General features: G+C 35.8%; 1 protein-coding gene across 5 annotated transcripts in view; it reads left to right on the top strand.

Moving 5' to 3' along the window:
* LOC129748643 (glycine receptor subunit alpha-4) overlaps positions 1 to 24,762 on the top strand; it is a 216,195-nt gene that overhangs the window by 184,178 nt on the left and 7,255 nt on the right. For 4 of the 5 annotated variants that reach the window (XM_055743309.1, XM_055743308.1, XM_055743310.1 and 1 more), the window contains 2 exons: positions 9,435 to 9,512; positions 21,387 to 21,683. In XM_055743309.1, coding sequence (XP_055599284.1) covers positions 9,435 to 9,512; positions 21,387 to 21,683 — 375 coding nt within the window. The remainder of the gene's footprint in view (positions 1 to 9,434; positions 9,513 to 21,386; positions 21,684 to 24,762) is intronic. The other variant, XM_055743311.1, reaches the window with a different exon arrangement.

Below are 24,762 nucleotides of genomic sequence, written 5' to 3'. Positions count from 1 at the left end.
TTGTGTCAAATTTTCAAGTCAATTGAAGCAAAACTGTAGAAGTTATAGCCCTTTATCTCCTCCTATCTAATACTGCAAGAAAGCAAGAGCAGAAACTTCAAACGCGTTTTTCTCGAAAGCACATTTTTTAAGTCCGTGGACATCGTCATTTGAAAACTACTTATCCGATTCTTTTCAAATTTGGAACATATTTTCTTTATATAAAATACCAGACCCCAACGTTTTTCTTTTTTGATTTTTTTATTTTGGGGAGATTTTACAGGTGAAAAATGGCGGATTTTTAAGTGAAAAATCGTAGTTTTTACTTCAAACAGCCACAAAAATTTCATAAAAATATTTTTAAGTTAAATAAAAACGTTGGGGTCCAGAAAAACATCTATTAAAAATATTTTGCTCTGATTTTTTGACTTCAGATGATTCTGTGCTGAGATACAGTGTCCACCGCAAATCCTGTTTTCTAAAAGGCGTCCTCGAAAATGCTCCGTCACCGGCCCATTTTTCAATATTTTTCTTCGAAAAAATTACTAAATGTTCTTTTAACAATGCTTTGTATAATGCAAAAAATTTGAATACATTTGTTTGAACGATAGCTCCAGAAAAAAATCGTGAAAATGGTGTTTTTTTATACCCGTTAGACCCTACCCCCCCCCCCCCCCCCCCCCCCCTTAAGCTTTCTTTTAGTGATAAATGATCTTTAAATGGTTTTTGTTTCAGTAATGTACCGATAAATACCGAGTGATGGGATGAGACACTAGGGAGATGGTATAGCCATTTTATTCAAAAATCCACAGTAAAACGAACGACACCTATTTAAGAATACAAGGAGTTCACTTCCAATAAGTGTTTTTGATTTTAAGTTTAGTCGTTCAGGCTTTACAACTTTCTCCATCAATCTCTTACAAGCCCGGTTAAATCATCGAAGAGAAATGGAACCATCGGTGCTTCTGTCTGATACTCGCATTAAAAGGACTCAACAGTCGAAGCGGCCGTAACAAAAAAAAACTCATTTTTGGTCACAACTAATTATTACTACAGGTTTTGCAACAATGTCGAATACCTTCGACCGGGAAATCGCTGGAAAAGTCCGCTTAAAATTTGAATGGTTTTCCTTAATCTTTTTCTCCTCTTGTTTTTTTTTACCTCGTCGAAAAACCCTTTGAGATGCGGTAGCATTTTGGCAGCACGTTCTGCAACGCGTTCATTTTCCACCCAGCGAACGTCACTACATTTTAACGGAAATATAGTTGAACCCGTTATTGCAGTATAATCTGCCCTTCTAAGTGGAATGTTTTTGAACAGGCTATACAATGTCCTCAAAAATTCGTCCAAATTCCATTCACTTTTGCTCAGTCCCTCCTTGAACGCTTTATGTACAGTGTGAAGTCCACAGCTCCCAATAGTGAGAATCTCGTACGCCGGATTCGAAACAAGTTCTTGAACCTCGCTAGTTAGTTCCTTGAGCATTTTGCAATTTACTGCTTGACGACCGTCCATGGAATACTGGATCACTCGTTTCAGTAGATCAGGATTTTTCCAAAAACATAGTTTCACGCCATTCAGAAGGTCATTCGAGCGCGTCGACGATAAGAATGTAGAACCAATATACCTTGCTTCAACCAAGGTCAGGCAAATAGAAATTTTTCTGCAGCATTTTTTACTTTTCGACTAAAAAAGAGCTCTTTTTGAAAAGATTTGTAATCGTTTATGATAAAAATTCGTGCCGGAACCAAACAAAATCAACAAAGCTATTGTTTCATAGATGAGGCATGCTCAGTTTGGTGAAACTTGTAAACTTATCCAATGCAAAACTATCTCAACGACTTAATAAAAGTTTTGAGAATGGTCATTCTAATGAAACAGAACTTGAAGCCTGATCACGGGTCGGTGATTTAATCAGATCTATTTGACACTTGAGCGTTTTTTTTTTTTTGTTTTTTTCTTCTGTTTTCCACCCCTGGGCTTCAACTAGGTTTGTGTTTTGATTCTAGAAGCGCACACTTATATCTATTTGTTTCTTCTGCACAATCTTATTTAACGTTTCGTCAAATCATAAAACGAACTCGCAATTCTGTAGTAAATTGGAAACTTCATTAAAAAAAAAGAGAGCAATGCCGTGTGGAATCAAATAGCTTATTTTTGTTCTTCCCATTTCTATTCGATTAGCAATCTGGCTGTTCGGGAACATCCTTTTGTTGTTCAATGAAGCAAGTTCAAACTAATCGAAACAGATCCAGTTCGGCAGGAGGATTCGTTTCGACCTGGTAGAAATCGTTCGAAGTCATTTGGAAGCGGGTGATCAACTGTTAATCCATTTCCACTTGTTTCGGCTAAACTTCATTGAACAGTTTTTCACTGAGCCAAAAATTCCCGACTTTTCGAACAAATTCCCGGCTTTTTCCCGCTTTTTTCCCGTTGGATTTCAAATCCCGTCTTTTTCCCGCTTTTCCCGTTTTTCCCGGATGGGTGGCCACCCTGATTCTTTCACGTAAATTTCCTGTTTGACTGTCCCGGTTGCAACGAAAATGTCATTTTTCAAGCCACAGGTACAGATAGCTTGTTAACGAGATATTTCTTGCCAAACTTTTATAAGGGGTACCCCATTATGTCTAAGCACGATTTTGATACAACCCTGCTGATTCCAGATGACGTTTTAACAGCTGATTTCTGCTGTGTGTTGATGTTTATAGTTCAACGTAAAACTCTGTGTAGGGGAACATGCCCTATTATGCGCCACCTAAGCGAATCGCTGATTTTCTATGTATTCCACGTACAAATTGTGTTAAAAATGGGTGTAATCGTTAAAGAAAAGTGTTTTCTACAAATTCCTATGATTTTTCATTACTCAAATTGCTATAGTTTCTTCAAAAACATGATTTTTAAAAACCATATTCAAAGCCACAGAACAAAACTGTGTTGCGAATATGCGCCGCTGTGTATTCAATACGCGCCTAGCAGCCGAACACACCCGAGAGCAGCCGAAGACCGAAAACACACCAATACTTACAGACACTTTGACTGAAAAGAAAATCAAAATGGACTAATAGAAATTTAACCAAAAATGAAAAATAGATTTTTTGGGCTGAATTAACGCTCAAAATATGGTTTTAGACTTTTTGTTCATTTTTAATGAAAATTGGCCTTTTTGAAAAATTAATGCTATTTTCAGCCTACTACGATTGGCGCGTTATAAAGAGCGCATGGGCCGTGATAGAATATACCCATGAAAAGCATACCTTAGCGAGTTCAGTATGATTTTTTAGCATAAAATTATAATTTAGATTCTCCTCTATTGATTTGTCAGAAAATATTGTCTTATTCGTTTTTCTCTGCTTGGTGACACCTTATTAAAAGTGTTTTAAAATTTAGATCGAAATGGAGAAAATCCTAAATTGTGAAATTATCACGACACAGGGGCATTTTAAGGAAAAATTCATACTTGCCATGACCAATCACAGCATTTAAAACATATTGGTAATATTTTGCAGGCTTAAAATGTTTCAGATTCTTCAAAACAAGAGTGGCGCGTATTAGCCACATGGGGCGTTATATGAACTTTTCCCCTATATAAGCACTAGTTTTCACAATTTTCGTGAAAATGATAAGCATTTTCTCGGAAAGGTGCAAAAATGTCGTGCTCAAATGGTGTACTTTCCTCAACAGTTTGCTGAATCAGTTGACGAAAATGGACGATTTGGAAGTATCGAGAGGAAAGCAGCTTCGTGGTTAGATTTCTAGCATTTTTGATTTCAATTGGGAATGAATTACAAAGAGCCATTCCGCGGTGGACTAAGCTATGTTGCGTAAATTGTGTTCTAGTTCTTGCTATGTCACCAGCGAGCGCTTCTTGTGTTTCTGGAATGGATGTTATTGATGTATGTAAGATCAAGGTTTAAGCAGATTTTTCGAGATTTTGTAAAAAAATGTTAATGTTTCAAATTTGTGTAACATTTCCTGTGGAAGTAGATTTGGATTATAAAGTAATCTTGAGGGAAACAAAGTTGGTAGTACTTTTTTTATTTTGTAGGATTTTAAACGATGCAAGCGTGTTTCAGCTGCACAACCCCAAATGGAGTTGATATATATTAGATGGGATTGAATTAAAGCGTGATAATCTTGCCAAATTGTCGTTTCTGTTATGTATTTTAGTATTCTCCGTAGAGCAAATACATAAGGGGTTATTTTTTACAGGTCTGATTAATATGGCCATCCCATTTCAGCTTTTCATCAATACAAAGCCCAAGATATTTAAATTTGGACACTTGTTCAATCTGGATTCCGTTGACTGACAGAGTGAATGTTTGAGAGTGACCTCTTAAGGGGGGGGTAGGGTCTAACACTTTCAAAAAATCGATTTTTTTATTTTTTTATTTTCTTATTGTAAAACATTCCAAGAATGTTGTGTCAAATTTTCAAGTCAATTGAAGCAAAACTGTAGAAGTTATAGGCCTTTATCTCCTCCTATCTTATACTGCAAGAAAGCAAGAGCAGAAACTTCAAACGCGTTTTTCTCGAAAGCACGTTTTTAAAGTCCGTGGACATCGTCATTTGAAAACTACTTATCCGATTCTTTTCAAATTTGGAACATATTTTGTACATATAAAATACCAGACCCCAACGTTTTTCTTTTTTGATTTTTTTACTTTGGGGAGATTTTACAGGTGAAAAATGGCGGATTTTTAAGTGAAAAATCGTAGTTTTTACTTCAAACAGCCACAAAAATTTCATAAAAATATTTTTAAGTTAAATAAAAACGTTGGGGTCCAGAAAAACATCTATTGAAAATATTTTGCTTTGATTTTTTGACTTCAGATGATTCTGTGCTGAGATACAGTGTCCACCGCAAATCCTGTTTTCTAAAAGGCATCCTCGAAAGTGCTCCGTCACCGGCTCATTTTTCAATATTTTTCTACAAAAAAAATACTAAATGTTCTTTTAACAATGCTTTGTATAATGCAAAAAAATTGAATACATTTGTTTGAACCACAGCTCTAGAAAAAAATCGTGAAAATGGTGTTTTTTTATACCCGTTAGACCCTACCCCCCCCTTAAAGAAAACATCATGAATTTAGTTTTCTGTAGATTCATCGAGAGGTGGTTTCTACAAAAATAATCGGAGAGAACTTCGATATCGCATTCAATTTGAGCCTTCATATCTTCCAAATCTTCGGTTACGTAGGGTAATGTTGCGTTGTCTGCCTATATTTGTAGTTTTCCCTTCAGGGATAATTGGAATACATCGTTTATATAAATATTGAATAATTGTGGCCCAAGAACAGAACCTTGTGGTAAACTATATTTTATAATTTTTGGTGAGCAAAAGCTTGATCCTATTTACTACGCAATCAATCTTCAAATTCTCGAAAAATGTCTAGTTGGCTTCTAACATGAATTCTTCCACTTAGCTGCTGTAAAGCACTACGGATAAATGTGGCTAGGTGGAATGTGGCTTTAATCTAATCGAAATATACCCACAATTGCTCTGGAAAATTTACCAAACATAAAAAAAAATCGATTAAATAATCAATATGGGAAAAACATAATATTACCATCGAGCAGCTTAGAGCTCTCATTGCTATCTTGACAAAGTTTTCTAATGTTATATCGTTATATTCTGATAGAATCAAGCCTTAAAACACCCGTGAGACGTATCCGCATCCTCATGAACAATTTATTAAAACCTAACCATATCAATTTAATTGTCGATCCAAATATTCTTCTTTAAAATTATGTTAATAATAAGTTCAGTGCTTACGCAAAAAATATGGTTTCTCACTGTAATGTATATTATTTTGAGCACAGAGATCTTTGTATTATTCTTTCTGGACGGAGAATATGCACGGAAACTGAATTCATAAACGAGAAACAACTTATGGTCAATTATCTTCACCCTTAGTGGAATCGTCAAAGCAGTTATCAATTTCTCATATCTATCGCGAAGGGTTTTACAAGAGATAGGTAAACCAGTTATCATTATCAGTAGTGGTCGATTTGATTCCCAGGGGCGGTATTCCATAAAACCTCTGGTATTTCCCATGCTGACCACTGTAGTGAATAGAGTAAGCGAGTTAATTTTTAATTTCAGTTCTAGGAAATATAATTGAGTTATTAAGGTTCGAAGAAATACGATAGGTTTTCTCTATCAGTGCACTGAACGCAAAAATTTTTGGATGCGTTGAAAATTGCTATGGGAACGGATTAACGCAATTATTTGCAAGTAACTTGCAGCGAAACCGAGTTATTACCTCTATAATATTGATACGTGAGAGAGAGATAACATCAACCTCGACTGAAAAGAGCGTGGTCGGATGAGAAAGCAGCGAAAACTCGTGCGTCTCGACTCTCAAATCTCAACTCGCCTTTGAATTCCAAGCTTTCCTTCAACTCGCTTGGAATTCCTATCGGAACGCTCAGGCTGTCTTCTCAACTCGCCTTTGAATTCCAACCTGCCCTCTAAACTCGCAGGTGAATTCTAATCCATATTTTCAGGCTGTTCTCTCAACTCGCCTTAGAATTCCAAGCTGTCCTCTCAACTCGCTTGAAATTTCTTCGATATTTTCCGGCTGTCCTCTCAACTCGCCTTAGAATTCAAAGCTGTCGTCTTAACTCGTTTGAATTTCATCGATATTTTCAGGCTGTCCTCTCTATTCGCCTCAGAATTTCAAGCTGTCTTCCCAACTCGTTTGAATTTTATCGATATTTTCAGGCTGTCTTCTCAACTCGCTTTAGAATTTCAAGTTGTCCTCTAAACTCACTTGGAATCTCTTCGATATTTTTCGGCTGTCTTCTAAATAAACTCGCATTAGAATTCAAAGCTATACTCTCAATTCATTTGAATTCTTATCGATATGTTTAGACTGTCCTCTCTATACGCCTTTCAAATCTAAGCTGTCTTCTCAACTCGCCTTTGAATTCCAAGTTGTCCTCTCAACTAACTTGAAATTTCATCGATATTTTCAGGTTGCCTCTCGATTTGCTTTTGGATTTGCAGCTGCCCTCTCAACTCGTGTGATTTCTTATCGATATTTTCAGGCTGTCCTCTTGACTCGCCTTAGAATTTCAAGCTGTTCTTTCAACTCGCTTGAATTCTTAACGATATATTCAGGCTGTTCCCTCTATTCGCCTTTCAATTCCGAGCTGTCTTCTAAACTCGCTTGAATTGTTGTCGATTTCGATTTCATCGATATTTTCAGGTTGTCCTTTCAACTAGCCTTTGTATTTCAAGCTGTCCTCTAAACTCGCTTTAAGTTTCTTCGATATTTACTGCCTGTCCTCTCAACTCGCCTTAGAATACAAAGCTGTCCTCTCAACTCGCTTGAATTCTTATCGATATTTTCAGGCTGCTCCGCAACTTGTCTTTGTACTCCAAGCTGTCCTCAACTCGCTTGAAATTGTGAACGGGATGATCAAGCTGTCCTCTCAACTCGCTTTTTATCTCATGTTCATCAATACCAGTTTTGGCGAGATTTCAAAATCTGCTCTTTCGTTGAAAAAAAAACTCTACGGAACTCCGGTTTCCTTTTTTTTATTGGATCGAAAATCTATTCACACACTATGCTTACGAAGAAAAAACTTTACTTTTACTTTTGCCGAGGCCACCTCCACTAGACTTGGTGTGGTTCTCTTCACTGCAAAAGTTGTAATCTGTTCCTTCATGGGATTGGATGCATTTTACTCAGATATTGTCGGAGGTGACGGTGGTTGTGGGTAGTTTGTGTGCCAATACAGTTAAGCTACGAAAGTGCCTCAGGCACCGCAGTTGTGAGAACTATTGCCAAGACCCGGAAAACTGGGAGTTCTTGGAAAAGTGGCCCAAATTATGGCGATTTAATATGGCCGTGCAGTCGAGTTATAAATCCTGGCTGGAGGTAGCCGGCTTCTGGTGCCGAAATACCTCAGACACAAAACATGGTTCTCGAGATGTGGGATTTGTTGCTGAAACTACTGTTGTTTTCATGCAGTACAGTTTAAAGCCTGACTGAATAGGAAATAATAAATATGAAATGAAGGAGATGCTGAGTAGGATCGGGAGAGATTGTAGGTACTATCCGAGTATTCAGGAATTTCTGTACTTTTTATCTTATGTCTAATAAAGATCATTTTTAGTTTAATCACGAATCCTAAAGGTTCAACATGCTACAATTCCTCTCAAAACTGAGCTTCCTCTTTAAATGCAAACGTAAATGGTTGACAACAATATTTCAAAAGTATTACAATCATACTATTTATTGGAAATTCATCAACGTACTAAGGAGTCCTATAAAAAATTTGGATGAACTTCGATCGATCGCTGCTTATTTTTGGATCTCTCAACGTATACTACATGTACCTTTGAGCGGTACCCATAAATATAAACTTGAACTGTTGTTCAAGTTCAACAAACACACGAAACAATTCGATTTCACATACGCTGGAATGCGGAGAAGAAAATTGCTCCCATAATGCAGCCAACCACATATTGGCTTATCGATGAAAGCGCATCGATAACCTTTACCTTCTAAACTTTCTTACCACTAATTTCGCCCGTCATCGCTGCCGATAGCCATGCAGTGCCAGGAACTGCTGGAGCCACCTTTTTGGCCTGTATGGAAACTATCCCAAAGTCGAAACAATTGCCCGAACTCACGTGGTATTGAAACCTCGTAACATTGAAACTTGATTTCCTTGAGTCGTTCCGGCTGATTTACCAATGATGTTTTTTTGGTTGGTATTGATTTTTACTGCAGATGATCAAACTTTTTTTTAGTATAGTGAGGTTCACTCTCTGGAGCCACCATTATTTAGAAAGTTCCTTCTCAACTCAAATGTTATATTATGACCTTAGAATGAAATTAAAGTTCAAAATTTTTTGGTGAAAATAAAAGTGATTATAACACATTTTAACGTTTCATCTATCAAGTCGCATCACTTCCCTAGTAAGCATGGCCACAGCTATTTTCAGTCGTCTAGTGATAGTTCCCATGAGTCAGAGCATACATCTGTAGGTGGTTTGGGGCAATTTGTATATTTATGAGTTTTGTGCGTCCTCCCCATCAAGACCACACAAATGCAACTCATCAAATTGTTTCTCCGATTTCAATTGGCACGAAAATCACCACAATAAAACGAACAAATCGAGCAAAAGTATGCAATAACACCTTGAAATCCACCGAAAACCACCCATTAGTCCATCGACCGATATGAAAGCAAATCAAATCAATTGTACAGAATCAATCCAACAACAACAACCATTCAGCAATAAACAACAAGGGCGAACAGCCAATCACAGCAAATCAATTTCATGACCCACACAATTCAATTCGATGCAAATTCTATCTCCTTCGAAAACATATTTCGGTAAACAAATGACACAATTTCCAATAAAAAAAAACAATAAAACCCTTTAAATAAAAACCATAAACGAGCAATCGCCCCGCCTTTCCTTTGACATTTTACAGGTCAGTCTTTTGTAAATCAAGGTATTAATAAAGTTTTGTGTGGCAAACTAAGTTGTATGACTTCCATGCGTCAACAAGGTGAGTATGGGTTGGGCAGTTTTATTGTCTTTTTGCAAACCAAATCTTAATCAAAACGGAAAACAACCGAGGGTGTCTTCCTGCAAATTGATTTCTTCATTTCTTCCGCTTGGACGCCACTTAAGCACTCACCTGCTACAGCCGCCGTCACTTGCTCTGCAATAAATCGAAAAAAAAGTAACAATAAGACGAGGTCCTTAGAAAAAGGTTCCAACGTCAACTGTCATCTTTTGTAGGTTCAATCGATGTACACTTGTGTTTAAATAGTGAGCGCTTGTTTATAATTTTCGCATATCGAATTGCTTTTTGTTATGTTCTTTGAATGATAAGTCTCTGGAGCCACTTTTATTTTAATTTATTTTAAGAAACTTTGTGAACAGTATGACGTAATCAAACTCATACAAAAAAACAACTAAACTCGCTTTACTTTGAAGTAGAACTGTCGTTTTGGCACTTAAACTTCAAAAAAGCATTTAGGTTTCTTTTTCATCTACAACATCTGGTTGCAGCTTCTTCTGTACGGAAACCCACATTTTTTGTTTGTTTTTTTTGTAATTTGTTGGTGGTTTCATATCACTTCAGGACATTCTTTGGAAATTTAAACCAACAAAACCAAGTATAAATGGAACCGAAGTTCTAAGAGGACGAATGACCAAATTGGTTCAAATCGTCTATAAATAAACAAAATAGAATAGAACAGAAGACCACCCTAAGCCTTAGATGAGCCGCTTAACTGACCAACAGCAATTTTTGCGGTAGTTACGGTTTCATAAAACAACCATCATCACCGAATCATTTTGTATTAATTTTAAATTTTCCGAAGCCACCAAAACTATGCAAACTTAATATGAACAGAGCAGCTATAACAAGAATTTCAAAATGGTACTTTTGACTAAAATCGGTTCATTAACTTTTCAGTTAGAGCCTAAACTGTGAACAGATTATTTTCAAATTTTTTTTTTCTGTGTTCAGAAGATTCTTGTTTATCAATCTGCTGAATATGAATTTATGGCGAAATCTTAAGCTCATATATGTACTCAAAATCCAGTGCAAAGTTGTATTTTAGTGCAAGAAAATCTGAGAAAATTGCAAATTGACAAAAAGTTGGAAAAACCAATACCTTTGCAAATTCGTCAAAATGCTGTGTTTTGTATTTTAACACTCCAAAAATGTGAAAATCTGCCAAATTATGCCAACTTTTCAATCCTTTTTTTCAAAATTTACCTGGAGACATCTCAAACAATTTTGACGGTCATATCAAAATCGGTTCAATAGTTTTCGAGTCTATAGGGAACAGACAGACAGACAAACATTCATTTTTATATAAAAAAATAAATATGACAGTCAGAAAATTTCACGATTTTGCTTTATATTTTGTAAACTAGTGTTATTGTTGTTTATGTCTAAGTAATTGTTATAGTTAACGTATGTTAGAAATTCGTTCTTTTTTGTAACGCTTATTTAAAAAATTATTAAATAAAGACCGTTTATTTTTTTTTTTTTTTTGTTGGATAGTTTGCAGTTAAGTTAGGCTTGCCAGATGGTTTTCAAAAAAAAAAACGGAACATTTGAAGAAAAAATACGAGACGTTTTCGAATATGTTAGAAAAGTCATGATATGTTTGTTTTTGGTAGATACTCTGGGTATAAAAATGCGGTGCTTTTATACTTATACTTAAACTTTGATAAATCGGCATAGCTCAGTCAGTAGAACACCTGCTTTCCGAGTCAACGTCTATGGTTTTAAACCCAGGGAAATGAGGGGCATTCTTAAAGATTTAATATTTCAAACTGAATTAAATCTTGTTGGATTTCGTGATATGTAAAGACGACAAATATTTTAAGCTAAGCTTGCCAGAATTTTTCCCGGACGTATCCGGACCTGGCAATTTTATCAAAGAACCTAGGCATTTGACTTCAAAATTTTCAACCCAAAATTCGGACAAATTTGGTCAAAATCATGGAATTATTAAAAAATAAAATCACTTGAAATATTTTTAAATATTGATGAAAACAATCGTTTTTGGACGCAAAAATATAAAATTATAATCACTCAATTTAAGGTTTTTTTGTTAGGTTTTGCAAATGAAGTGAATGAATTCTGGCTAACACCCGACTTTTTTCATCGAAATACTGGCAACCAGGTCGGACTTTTCCTTTATCAAGTGTCAAATATCAGAGCAATTCCCGATAAAACGAAGCAATTTGGTAAACTTATTAGAAGCACTCCAACTTAATGTGAGCGTCGTAAAACTTAAGAATATCATTTTCGTAGTGATCAAATTAAAAAAAGGAATCATATTTGTCTGTTGTACAGCAATTAAATCAAATTAAATCATAATTTTTTTTTAACATTGTTGAAAAAAGCAAGACATTTCGAGTAAAAATCGGGACGGTGCACATTTTTGAAAAAGCGGGACATTTCTGGCTTTTGCGGGACGGATGGTAACTCTACGTTGAGTTAAAGTTTGAGTTCAAAGTTCTCTTGAAATAAGGCCATAATTTTGTTCATATCCTTTTCATGATAAGATCATGCTGAGCTTGCCAGATTTTGAATTTTCATCAAAAATAAACATAAGAAAAATTAACCATTAAACATAATTTGGACGTTGCATGTGTACTTCGATGACATTAAAAATGAGTTTCATTTATTTTCCTCTGGCCTTTTTTTGGAATAATGTTTAGATGAGCTGGATTCCTAATTGAAAAAATTGAAAAACTAAATCCCCGGCCCGGATGATTTGTAATTTGAAAAGTACGGTTTTAACACCATTATTTTACTTTTGTTGAGGTCTTGATCTCAAAAAATTTCAAAAAAAATTATCCTTATGTATAGCTTCTAACTTAAGCTTTCTTGGAAACTAAGTGAATTTTTTTTAAGCATTCCGCAGCTGATCTAAAATTATTTTTTTCCGAAACATGTTTTTCGGATTTTTTTTCTAAGACTTTGAATAACGGAATACTGAAGTGTTGTAGCTGAATAGTCTGAGTAACATATTCGAGTTACGTTACGAGATTACAATCAGAGCCAAAGCAGGAATTGTAAAATCTGAAATTCATCATGCAAATTTTTATTTCAATTGCCTTTAGGTTTAAAACACCTTAAAAAATCGTTAAACTAAAAATAATATGTAAAAATTTAAAAAATGTAATGCGGATAAAAACTTAAAAAAAAATTAGGCAAATTGTGAAATTCAAAACACTCAATCAGTAATTATTTAAAAACCAGTAACAAATCCCAGATAAATTTTGTATTTGAAACAAGGCATTGCAAACTCAGAAATACCATAAAACTGAAAAAAAACACAAGACTTGAAACTCTCAATTCACTGATCTCAATTCATCGACCTCAACTGTAAAATCTAGAAGAAAATTAAAATTAAAAACATAGAAAAATTCATATTCAAAAATTCACTCAATGAAATTCGCAATTCAAATATGATAATGTTTCAATGATTAAAATAGTTTGAGAATGTTCAATTGGAAACTGATGTGCTGAAATCAAGATGTTTATTTCAGTAGAAGATAATTTTAAAATAGAAGTTCATCAGAATCAAAAATATAAACTTGGATTAAATCAGTTGAATAAGTTTTCATTCGAATTTGAAATCTAGGACTGAAATTGGAAAGGAAATTGCCGAATTGATCCACTTTAAGCAACTACAGAAGCTTATTTTGTTTTGATTTTTTTTTTCAATTGAATTCCGGTAAAGGGTGTTAAATGTATAAATCAAAGCTAATTTCAAAAATTTTTCAATCATTTAAGACATTAATTTTGCATTATTCACAAAATTCACAATTCCCGGTCGGGAATTCCCGGGAATCAGAAAAAATCGGGAATTCCCGAATCCCGGGAAACGCTTTAAAATCCCGGGAATTCCCGAAGCCAGTAAAATATGCTAAAGTACTACACATTTACATGATCTAAATTGGAAAAAATGAATCAGATTGAGCGAGGAAAATGAAAGTTCTACCACTGACCATGCTGACTGGACACTCGATTTCGTTTGTTGGATGATTTTTCCAACAGTACGCAATATTGATTCAAGAGTACGCATTGATTGATTTGAAAAAATGCCATCCCGGTTAGAAATTGGCACCCAACTTTAAAAAAAAATTAGGCAAAAATAGGCAACTTCTATGATGAAATTGGGCTAATCAGTTACATTTTCTTACAGGGCTTAAATTTTGCAGGTTCACAATACCGACGGTAGGTTGACCTGCAAAATTTGACAACAAAAATCAGCCAGAAAATGGTCGAATTTTTATTCTAAGTGTCATGTCAGTGTTCTTCAGTTTTTTCTTAAACTGGTTAATACATTTAATTTGATTGAAAAAAGTTTTTCCAGTTGAAAACTTACTGTAAAAGTGAAAAATGAGAAAGAGACTCTAAAATCAAACAATTTCAATAATGAAACGCTACAGTTATAACCTGTATGTTTTATTTTGCAATACTCATCATTTAGAACTTCCGTTTGGGATACTCTGGAAAGTAGCAAAATCATCAGCAAAAATGACATATTGTTAAACAAATGGATAATTATCTGAAAATTTACGATATTTGATGAATAACCTAAAGTCTAGCTAACTAACTTCTATCGATAGGGAGTAATCTTTCTCAACTTTTTGAAGCTAGGATCAGACCAGTTTGTCGGTTAAAGTACTTTGTTTTTAGGTCTTTGGTTTAGTTATTGAATTTTCTAGGCATTAAAAAAGTTTGAAATGTTTTGCAATACTAGGTACTACATTAAAATTAAAAAATACCATATTGATAAGAATTCGTATGCAATAGAGGGTTAAGATCTTCATGTTGAAATCTTCATTTTCTATTTTTCCCGGGATCCCGGGAATTCCCGGAAAAGGGATCGTCTGATTTCCCGTTTCCCGGGAACGCTAAAATCGTCAGGAAATGGACACTCTAATTCACACCCATATTTATGCGAATGAAGTGAGCATTCCAGATTATCCTATTTTGTTTATTTTAATAACAGCAAAACTCGAAAAATTAGAGTTTCAAAAATTTTGGTCCATTCATTCCACCCACTTCACCAAAAGGTAAATGTAGCTTTATCTTTTGCTAAACGAGTCACACAGTTTTCTTCACACTCTGGAGCAAACCAGGCTAAACATATTATCAGTAAACAACTGAGTTTAAACGATTACCCTAAAACACTAATAAACAGAATATTGAATAGACTAAACGAAAAATCACCGTCGAGAACAGCTATGACAGAAAACGATAATACACAGCGAGTAAAATATCGCTCTCTTACAAATATCGACAATCCTACGATGCAGATAACAAAAACTTTGCGAAACGACTATGGAAACATAAAAATCGCCAGCAAACAGATGAAAACAATTGGATCGATTTTTCCTTTAGTCAAAGATAAAACACCATATGGGGAAAACGCCAATATAATCTACAAAATCAAATGTAATGGAAAAGAAAAACCGGAAACAAGCGATGAAACCGTGGGGGAAAAATGTAAGGCATGCTACATAGGACTTACTAACGTGAAACTGAAGCAGCGAATGTCCCAACATCGATGTCAAACAAACGAATTAAAACGTTTATGGGAACTTGGATAGGGGAAAAGTTCATATAACGCCCCATGTGGCTAATACGCGCCACCCTTGTTTTGAAGAATCCGAAGCATTTTAAGCCTAAAAAATATTACTAATTTGTTCTAAATGCTGTGATTGGTCATGGCAAGTATGAATTTTTCCTTAAAATGCTCCTATGTCGTAATAATTTCACAATTTAGGTTTTTCTTCATTTCGATGTAAATTTTAAAACACTTTCAATAAGGTGTCACCAAGCAGAGGAAAACGAATAAGACAATATTTCCTGACACATCGATAGAGGAGAATCTAAACTACGATTTAATGCTAAAAAATTATACCGAACTCGCTATGGTAGGGGAGGAGCGGGCTATATGCGCCTATTAAGCAGAACACTGATTTAAACAAATATCACATCGAATATGTGTACAAAAACTATATACACGTGTGCAGGCATCTGTTTTCTATACATTGGAGTAAATTTTGTGTTAATATTTTCTTCTGTTTCCAAGAAAACGATTTTATTATAAGTGTTGTCTAAAATGCCGAACCTAAAACCGTGCGGGCTAAATGCGCCTATTTATGTTTTGAACAAAATTTTTTGTTTTTAGGCAATATTTCCGTATAATTTCATTCAAACTGCTAGAAAGTAATAATTTCCGTACGACAAAGCTGAAGTTTTATAAAAAAATTATGTATATTATAATTTTATGGAATAAAATAAAAGATAGGGTTGCCATACTATGGAGGCAGTTCATCCATGAGAAAAACTTTATCAAATCTGTTTTTAGATCTTCAATTCTCTCTTAAGATGTTATTCAGAGCTTAGATTTTAAGGTTCAATGATAAAAATCATTTATTTATTCTATTTAACCTGTTATTTTAGGATGGAGGCATTTTAGAAACATGATGGGGACATACAAAAACACTCTCTTATTCCACTATATAATCATTAATAAACCTCCACAAAAGCTGAAATATGTTTAATTTCTTAAGTTCATTTGAGTAAGAAATAAAAACCATCCTAGTTTTTGTTTTAAGCTTCTTTACGTATAATTTTTAAAAGTCGAAATATTACATCAAAATGTATCAAAACCTTGTATGATTTTTTAAATATTTTTGAGTTTGTAAATTGATAAAATTCTTTCTTGCCTTATGTTCTAAGCGTATCACCCTCAAAATGCATTGGTCAAATAAGCTGTCTAGTCAGCCATTTCATCAAACAGCCGTAGGGTCATTTAACCCGATAGGCCCATTTAGGAAACCTTTCCCCTATGCTTTTTATGGGTATGTTTTATCACGGCCCATGCGCTCGTTATAACGCGCCAACCGTAGTAGGCTGAAAATAGCATTAATTTTTCAAAAAGGCCAATTTTCATTGAAAATGAACAAAAAGTCTAAAAACTTATTTTGAGCGTTAATTCAGCCCAAAAAATCTACTTTTATTATTTTTTTAAATTTTGATTAGTCCATTTTGATTTTATTTTCATTCAAAGTGTCTGTAAGTATTGGTGTGTTTTCGGTCTTCGGCTGCTTTCGGGTGTGTTCGGCTGCTAGGCGCGTATTGAATACACGGCGGCGCGTATTTGCAACACAGTTTTGTTCTGTGGCTTTGATTAAGGTTTTTAAAACTCAAGTTTTTGAAGCAACTTTAGCAATTTGAGTAATAAAAAATCATAGGCATTTGTAGAAAACAATTTTCTTTAACGATTGCACCCATTTTTAACACAATTTGTACGTGGAATACATAGAAAATCAGCGATTCGCTTAGGTGGCGCATAATAGGGCATGTTCCCCTACACTAAAGCAGACTACCCAATTGCAAAGCTGAGCCAACAAACTGCTCTTCTGGATCACGAAATCACCACGCACCACCTTTTCGACATCGAAGGAGCCAGGATTATCGACAGGAGAAACAACCAGGAAAAATTGAAGATATTGGAAAGCTGCCACATTAAAACAACTAAAAACACAGTAAACATTAAGAAAGACACTGAAAACATCCACTCTTCATACGCCAACATTTTCCAACTACTCGGAAAAATAAGCGAACTGCCAGATAATCAAAAAAAATACACACAAAAAAACTACACCACCAACACACATACACAACAACTGATTTTTGATCAAAACAAAATAAGTGAAAAGTGAAGACTGTGCTAAAAGTTCGATGCTGTGGAAAATTAATCCCAAAATAATAATCCCCAAATAGACAAACGGATTTTTATCCGCAAACATCTGTACGCCGTAAGTCGATACACTACACCTTATATCTAAAAACACGAATTAAATTAAATTATTCGGAAAACAGACCAAAAGACAGCTACACACGACCAGCCGAGTCGACACTCACAAGAAAACGGCATCTTTTCGGTAAGAAAGCATAAATTATAATCAGCAGAACTAACTAAATAAACACTATTTTAGTCCCTGAAGAAGATCCAATAAGGATCGAAACGTTGGAAACGTAAATCAATACGTCGTTTTTGCTAAAACAAGACTGCAAGTCGAAAAAACTCCCCGAAAAAACATATATCCAGTCGAATTTCTCTACCACAAAAAAAGTATCGTTTATTCCAAATTTTCTTGATATGTTCAGGATGGCTCATAAATCCAATAGAGTTTCGAGATAAGTCAAATCTGGTCGGGATGTCCAGATATTGTTTAAAATTTCCCGAATTTTGCTCGTGTTTATTCAGATTATTTGCTAAATCAAATAAAAAACCCAAATTCCTCTTGATTTTTTTTAGATATTGTGTTCAATAACGATTTAAAATAAAATCAAAATGAGCATAAATTTTGCGTTTTTTTTAAATTGCTTTTCAAAATCGTCCTGAATGCATGACCGTGTGGATACGCGTGACTGAAAGTATGGTATGTTTAAGGTTAAATATCATTTTGTTTTTAACAACTATTTTGAAGATATCGTCATTGATCATACTGGCTGGACACTCGATTTCGTTTATTGGATAATTTTTCCAACAGTGCGCGCATCGATTGATTTGAAGAAATGCTATCCCAGTTAGAAAGTGCCACTCGACTTTCTAAAAAAAACTGTCAATTTCTACGGTACGTGATAAACAGGAACATTTCTCCTACTGGGCATATTTTGTCAACTTTCGCAGGTTTGCCAGCTACCGTCGGTATCGCGAACCTGCTAAATTTGACAAAAAAGATCAGACAGGAAATGGTCGAATTTTTGTTCTAAGTGTCATGTCAGTGTGATCAGTGATATCGTGCTCAAATTCGACCTTCATCTAATTCGATATCAAATAAGCAATTTCAAATTGCTTGGTACCTGTTTCGACATATTTTGTCTCAGATTTCACAGAAACACAATCTCTTTGGTGATAAGCGCCCTAGAAGCGACAAGTCTTCTGATGTCCTGTCCTGTCAGTTATTGGTGAAATTTAGAAAATCAGAAAGACCCCTACTTGAAAAAAAAATCTTGTCATACATCTTCTGATAGTATCGTTTGATTGAAAATAATCGACTCAAAAACATGAGGAGCATAAATATGGAAGAAATAGAAGGAAATTTAAATAATCGCTATTGTTTTTTTACATAAAAAAATCAATAGAATATTTGACCGAATATTCGACTGAATATTCGGTCGAATATTCGTTTGGCCGAATAGTTGAAAGGGGTCAATATTCGGTGTTCGGCCGTTCGCCAAATAAATATCACTATTCGGTACATCTCTAGTATTAAGTGTTTAGTTAATTTTAGTAAACATGAATCTATCCATAAATTGTATATTTATAAAATTCCTCGCAAACAATGTAATGCAATGTACCTACCTAGTAAGGCTGGAACAAATATCAATTTCTTCTTTTGTCACCACCCTCTTCGAAGTTTTCAAAAAATGTGAAGGGGGGAATAAATAAAGTTTGAAGTATTTTATGAAAACTTAAACAAAATTTTCAAATATCCAAAGGATTTCAAGACCGAAATACAAATTTTGGAAGATGGAAGTTTTTCCATCTTTTGTCTTACTTGATTTTATTGAATTATTAGATAAAAAATTACCTGATTTATAGGTTTTGTGCAATGATATAGTAAGCAATTTTGTTGCATGCTTTCGTGCAATTTATTCAAATTAATTTGTTTTTCGCATTATTTTTATTCTCCCCCCTTGCGATGTTCCAACTCCGAGTGACAAAAGAAGGATTTGAAATTTGCTCCGGCCTAATTGTGCAAGACAATTGTAGGTTGTTCAAACTATTCTGTACTGCAATTATTCTTTCAAAATCTTTTAGGCCATTCAAATTTGAACAAAGCTAAGAAAAAGTTATTCCAGCTGCCGTAAAAGTCGTTACGTAACGTAAAAGGGGAAAATCTAAGCAAACTACGGTCTGGCTTGGTTGCCAAAATATTGTAAAAACAAGTCCTTTTTTTCGGATGTATCCACATTTTCAAAAACATTAGGGGAGAATGAGGATACTTGATCCCTGGGGATACTTGATTCCTTAGCTATATCTCGAAGCTGGAATGTCTTACAAAGATCGAATGTTCTAGAAAAATGTGCCAAAATGAGCAAAATAACAATGCTTGCAGTTTACATTTTTTTAACAAAATAATTGTTTGAGTAATTGAACTTTGTTTGAAAAATTTCACTAAATGTAACTTGAAGATCTTTTTTCATCACTTTAAAATGTTCCTTACATGGGAAAGTCATGAAAAAAATATTTGTTCCAATGTATCAATCGTTCGAGCGTAAAATGAACTTCATAATGTCATTTTTTCAAAACAATTGAAAACTCTCAACTTTTTTCAGAAAAAGTTTTCTAAAATGTTGATTATGGGTACAATTGATCCCCTAGAGTTGGGTACAATTGATCCCCCTTCCAAACGGCATATTCTTCTTCTGAATTGATCGTTATGATTGCTGATTACGAAATTACTAATATTTATCCAAAAAACTAATATTTATCAAACAATTGTCTTAAGAAAAGAGCAAAAATAATTAATTTTTTCATAACTATAAAAAATAGCGCCTTTAAGTATGCAATGTTATTAGCGTTCAGACAAAGTTATGGAATTTTCTTCTTATGTCTGCTATAAATTGTGAAATGAGAACAAACATGACCAAAATAGTCAATTAACATTCTATCTTGAATTTTTTACTCCCACGAAAATGCTTCTAGTTCTTAAACGGGTTCAAGTATCGTTCTAATTTTCGGAGCATAGAAACTTGAAGTTACAAGCTGTCAGAAAATGTAAAAGACGACGAGTTGCTTAATTTTTCCAAAAAGATATGGTGAAAATAAGAAAAGGGGATCAAGTATCCCCACGCTCCCCTAATGATCAAATAGGCTCAATTTATTTGGCTAGTTTTATCTAATTTTTATTTTATTTGCATGAAAAACTAATTGAACGCAAATGACGTGTTTCAAAAAAAATTCTCACCTTCTTCTTGATTTCATATTAGAATAATCATTGGGCTCTGCTTAGATTTGTCCAGATTTTGTGTAAAAAAATTCAAAATTTAATGCCCAAATTCTGCCTGGTTTTGGAAAAACTTCCCGATTTGCTCAGCCCGTATGAACGATGGAAGACATATTGCTATTTGCTTGTGAACCGGGACAATTGCCCCTTATTGACCCCCCCTCCCCCACTTTTAATCCGGCCTCGGTTGAAATTTTTAAACAAAATCCTAAATAAAACATAAATGGCTGATAATAGTTAAATGAAATTTTATCATTTGATTTCTTAACACGCTTTCACACCTGCAGCTTTCACATTAGTATCATGAAACTGAAATTCCATATCCCCATCGATAATTCAGTTCATGTTTCAAAGAGACTCTCTAAATAAGAGAAACCACAAAAAACGCAACGTCAATAAGGTTTGCAGCAGTCTCAAGCATGATCGTCAAATGAAGGTACGTATTGTTTAACTAGTTGGTTATTTGTCAATATTTGTAGTTGAATGTTTCTCATCTGTATGTTTCCGTACCTCAGTTCTCCATTTGTCACATGCTTGCGATTGCTACACTCCTGTTGAGGTGGTAGTTTTATGTCGATAGCCAAGATGCTCAGCTTGAGCTTCTTCAACAGTTGTCCGATTCCTAATCATTTAAGTGAATAGTGCCTCAATGAACAAAAAATGGTATCTAAGAGTTTGCCACATTCAATACAAAGGTTTCAACCATACCCATGATAGAAAACCATCCCAACGAGCTGCCTTGATAGTCTCGATAGGCAATCTGCAAAGTGTAGCAGCACTTGACACTTTTTGACTTCGAACGCGATTTTATCGTTTTATCTTTAATCGAAAACATACCTTTCCGAATACCATCTTTTTCCAGAAATTGCAACCCTGACGCACAAGTTCTCATCGGTGACGTTGTACAAAAACTCGACGGTCCGGTACGCCTGCATGATGCACGCCATCATCGCCTGCCAGATGGAGTTCCAGCTGTATCCGATGGACATCCAGATCTGTCCAATCTACATCGAAAGCTTCTCCTACCACAATCAGAAGATCCGGCTCAAGTGGGCCGACAACGGGGTTACGCTCAATCCAGAACTAAAACTGTTGCAGTACAATCTGGGGCAGCCGCTGCAACTGGAGGAAACCGACGGGTACATGCCAGAGAAATACGGTAATCATCATTGAAAATCTACCATGCTGAATATCAATATCATAAAATAATTTTTGACGGTCGCCATTGATGAAAAATCACCCAAATCAATAACTGAGAAAGATTTGATAACGCTGTGCAAATTCCACCTAATCGAGATTCAGTCTGAAATTTATAAAGTTCATTTTTACAATTTCAAAACAGCTTGAATTTTTCATACGCCTTTTCTTTTCCACCAACTTTTTTGTTCTCGATATAAAACTTTCGTTTTATACTTTTTTCAGGCAAAAGCAGAATTTTTAGATATTTATAAAATTTTTCTGGTAAATGGTGGATAATGTGTAACACGAGACCCCATTGTGGTCATATCACCTCTTATCCACAACTCTTATCTCTACCTCCCCATGGTACCGGCTGGAATGCGAGTTACCTAAGCGGAGATCGGGTACCCTACCCCGGTGGATGCTTTGGTCGCATGTAGACTGAGAAGGTGGCCGCACGCGTCAGTTGCCCAGGTCAGAGGCGGCGTGCAACAAACAACCGAGCGTCTGTTCTCCAGTTCAGGGGCGGCTCAAACAGCGTCTGTCTCGCAGCGAGCGGCTGAGTTTACGAACTGCGGCTCCCGCCAGCTAAGTCCAAGATGGCAGCCCCATCGCGGGATAGGGACTTTAGGCTAACAACTTACTGTTCCCGACTTGAAATTGTTACGGAATTCGAAAAAAAAGACCGACCTGGAACTTTGGCGACAACTTTTAGCATGAAAACACGGACACGAATTGGAACTTGGAACGTTTTAACCCTTGCCAAACATGGCAAACTCTCACAACTTGTTAGAGAGGCTAGTCGCCTCAAGCTTGAAATTCTGGGACAGAGCGAAGTCCGTTGGCCTAACACTGGAGAACATAAGACACAGTCCGGGCAAGTACTGTTTTACTCTATGGCATACGAGCAGAACATGCTACTCGGGAACGAGGAGTTGGTTTCCTGTTAAGCCCGCAGGCCTACACGGCCCTCATTAGATGGGAACCGATAAACGAAAGAATAATCGTATCCAGATTTAGAACACGGGTTAAAAACCTTACAATGGTCCAGTGTTATGCGCCAACTGACGTTGCCGACTTGCAGGAGAAAGAGCAGTTTCACAGTCAACTGAACAGCGTGGTAGAGAAAATTCCGCAGGGTGACATTCAAATCCATTTGGGCGACTTCAACGCAAAGATTGGCTCCGACAATCAAGACCTTGAGCGCATCATGGGGCGCCATGGCCTAGGACAGATGAGCGAAAACGGAGAGCTGTTTGTAGAATTTTGTGGCAACAACAACATGGTGATCGGTGGATCGCTCTTCCCCCATCGACCAGCACATAAGGTCACTTGAGTATCCCGAGATGGCCGAACAGAAAATCAAATTGACCACATCTGCATCAGCCGAAAATGGAGAAGAAGCCTTCTTGATGTCCGCAACAAACGAAGCGCAGACATTGCATCTGACCATCACCTCGTTCTTGGCGAGATACGACTGAGAGTTGCGCGTGTCCAACGGCGCGAGGAGAGAGTCGGGTGTCGATACGACGTCCGCCGGTTGGAGAATTCAGAGGTGAAAAGGGCATACGTTGAACAGCTAGAATCCCGAGCCTCGGAATTGCCGACAGACGGAACAGTCGAAGAACAGTGGTGTGGAATCAAGAATGCCTTTATTGTTGAGAGTCATCAGCAGGGAGCACTTTCGGAGTGGAAAGGAGAGAACAAACTAACTGTTTGAAGGTTAAAACTGGAATGACTTTATTATGCGTAACCCGCTTGTTTATATACCGTAAACTGGGGGAACTTTGATCACTTTTTTCATTCATTTTCGAATATTTTGGAAGGGTTTGCTCTTTCGTAATACCTCAAAGCTTTAAAACCCTTACTGAGGTGAGGAGTATTAAACATGATCATTGATTGCAGTAAATTCAAATTACATTGGTGGTTATAATTAAATGTTTGTTACAAAACCAGATTTCGAGTTTCGGGGTAATTTTGATCACTCTGGTTTTTACGTATCTCAACATCATCAAATTTATTGTTTTGATGCCATTAAGCACAGAAGGCTCAAATCATCGAAAACTGTATTTTTTTTGTTTGGACTCAATTGAATTTTTCAATGTTTTCTTTCTTATACTCGAAAGATGGACAATGTTGCTGCATACATTTAGGGGCAAAAATTATAAACCTTTCCTAATATTTTTTGGCCTCAAAAACAAATAAAATTTTACCTTCATGCAAGTCCTCGTACTATGCCCATGTTCTTTGTTTCTTCAAATGAACCATTTGATAGGGGTTTTAGCGATTTTTTCTATTCGGGCTTTTTCATGGAAAATTGACCGTTCGTTTTCATTATCCAAAAATTATCATCAAATGACCGTAAAAATACCACTTAAACTAAACCTAAACGAAGAAAAAAGTTGAACTTTCACATAAAACAACCCATTTGCTCCTAAATGCATGAATTTGATCAGGAGAGATGTTTGTTTGTAAGCCTTCGAAAAACCAGATATTTCAAAATTTTAAAATGATATTTTAAGTAATATAAAAAATCTCCTAATAAAAACAAAATTTAGGTTATTGGTAACTCAATTTACAGGCTATCAAACGTAGTAAACAGTTTTTAGATATTTTAACTTTATACATAGTTAATGATGATTATCTGCAAAAATTTCATGTTGATCAAAGTTACCCCGCTGATCAAAGTTTCCCCGTTTACGGTACATGTAAAACTCTTAGCGTCTAATTGCAACTGCGTGTGTTGTTTACATTCGCCGTGATAGGACGAATGCCAACACTCCTCCTCAACACACGCTGTTCAAAACTCAGCAACGTACCGGACCATCCTTAACTGTCGCCTTCACTTCAACGACCCTTCTTCCGGTTTCGTTCGACTACCATCCTCCAGTTCGCTCGATGACAACCTTCCGTCTGGCCCGGCACCCTTCCTGCCACCGATGCCGTTTCTCACGGCTCGCACGGCCCTTCGCAGCGAAATGAAACTCTCTGCCTCGAAGCTCCTCCTGAGACCTGACGCCTCCCAGTGGCTCCAGCCCAACGACCTCCACTTGGCGTTC

This window comes from Uranotaenia lowii, chromosome 2, assembly GCF_029784155.1.
Source record: "Uranotaenia lowii strain MFRU-FL chromosome 2, ASM2978415v1, whole genome shotgun sequence".
Lineage (NCBI taxonomy): Eukaryota > Metazoa > Arthropoda > Insecta > Diptera > Culicidae > Uranotaenia > Uranotaenia lowii.
Note: the sequence above shows the minus strand (reverse complement) of the source record. Positions and strands in the feature narration are given on the sequence as shown.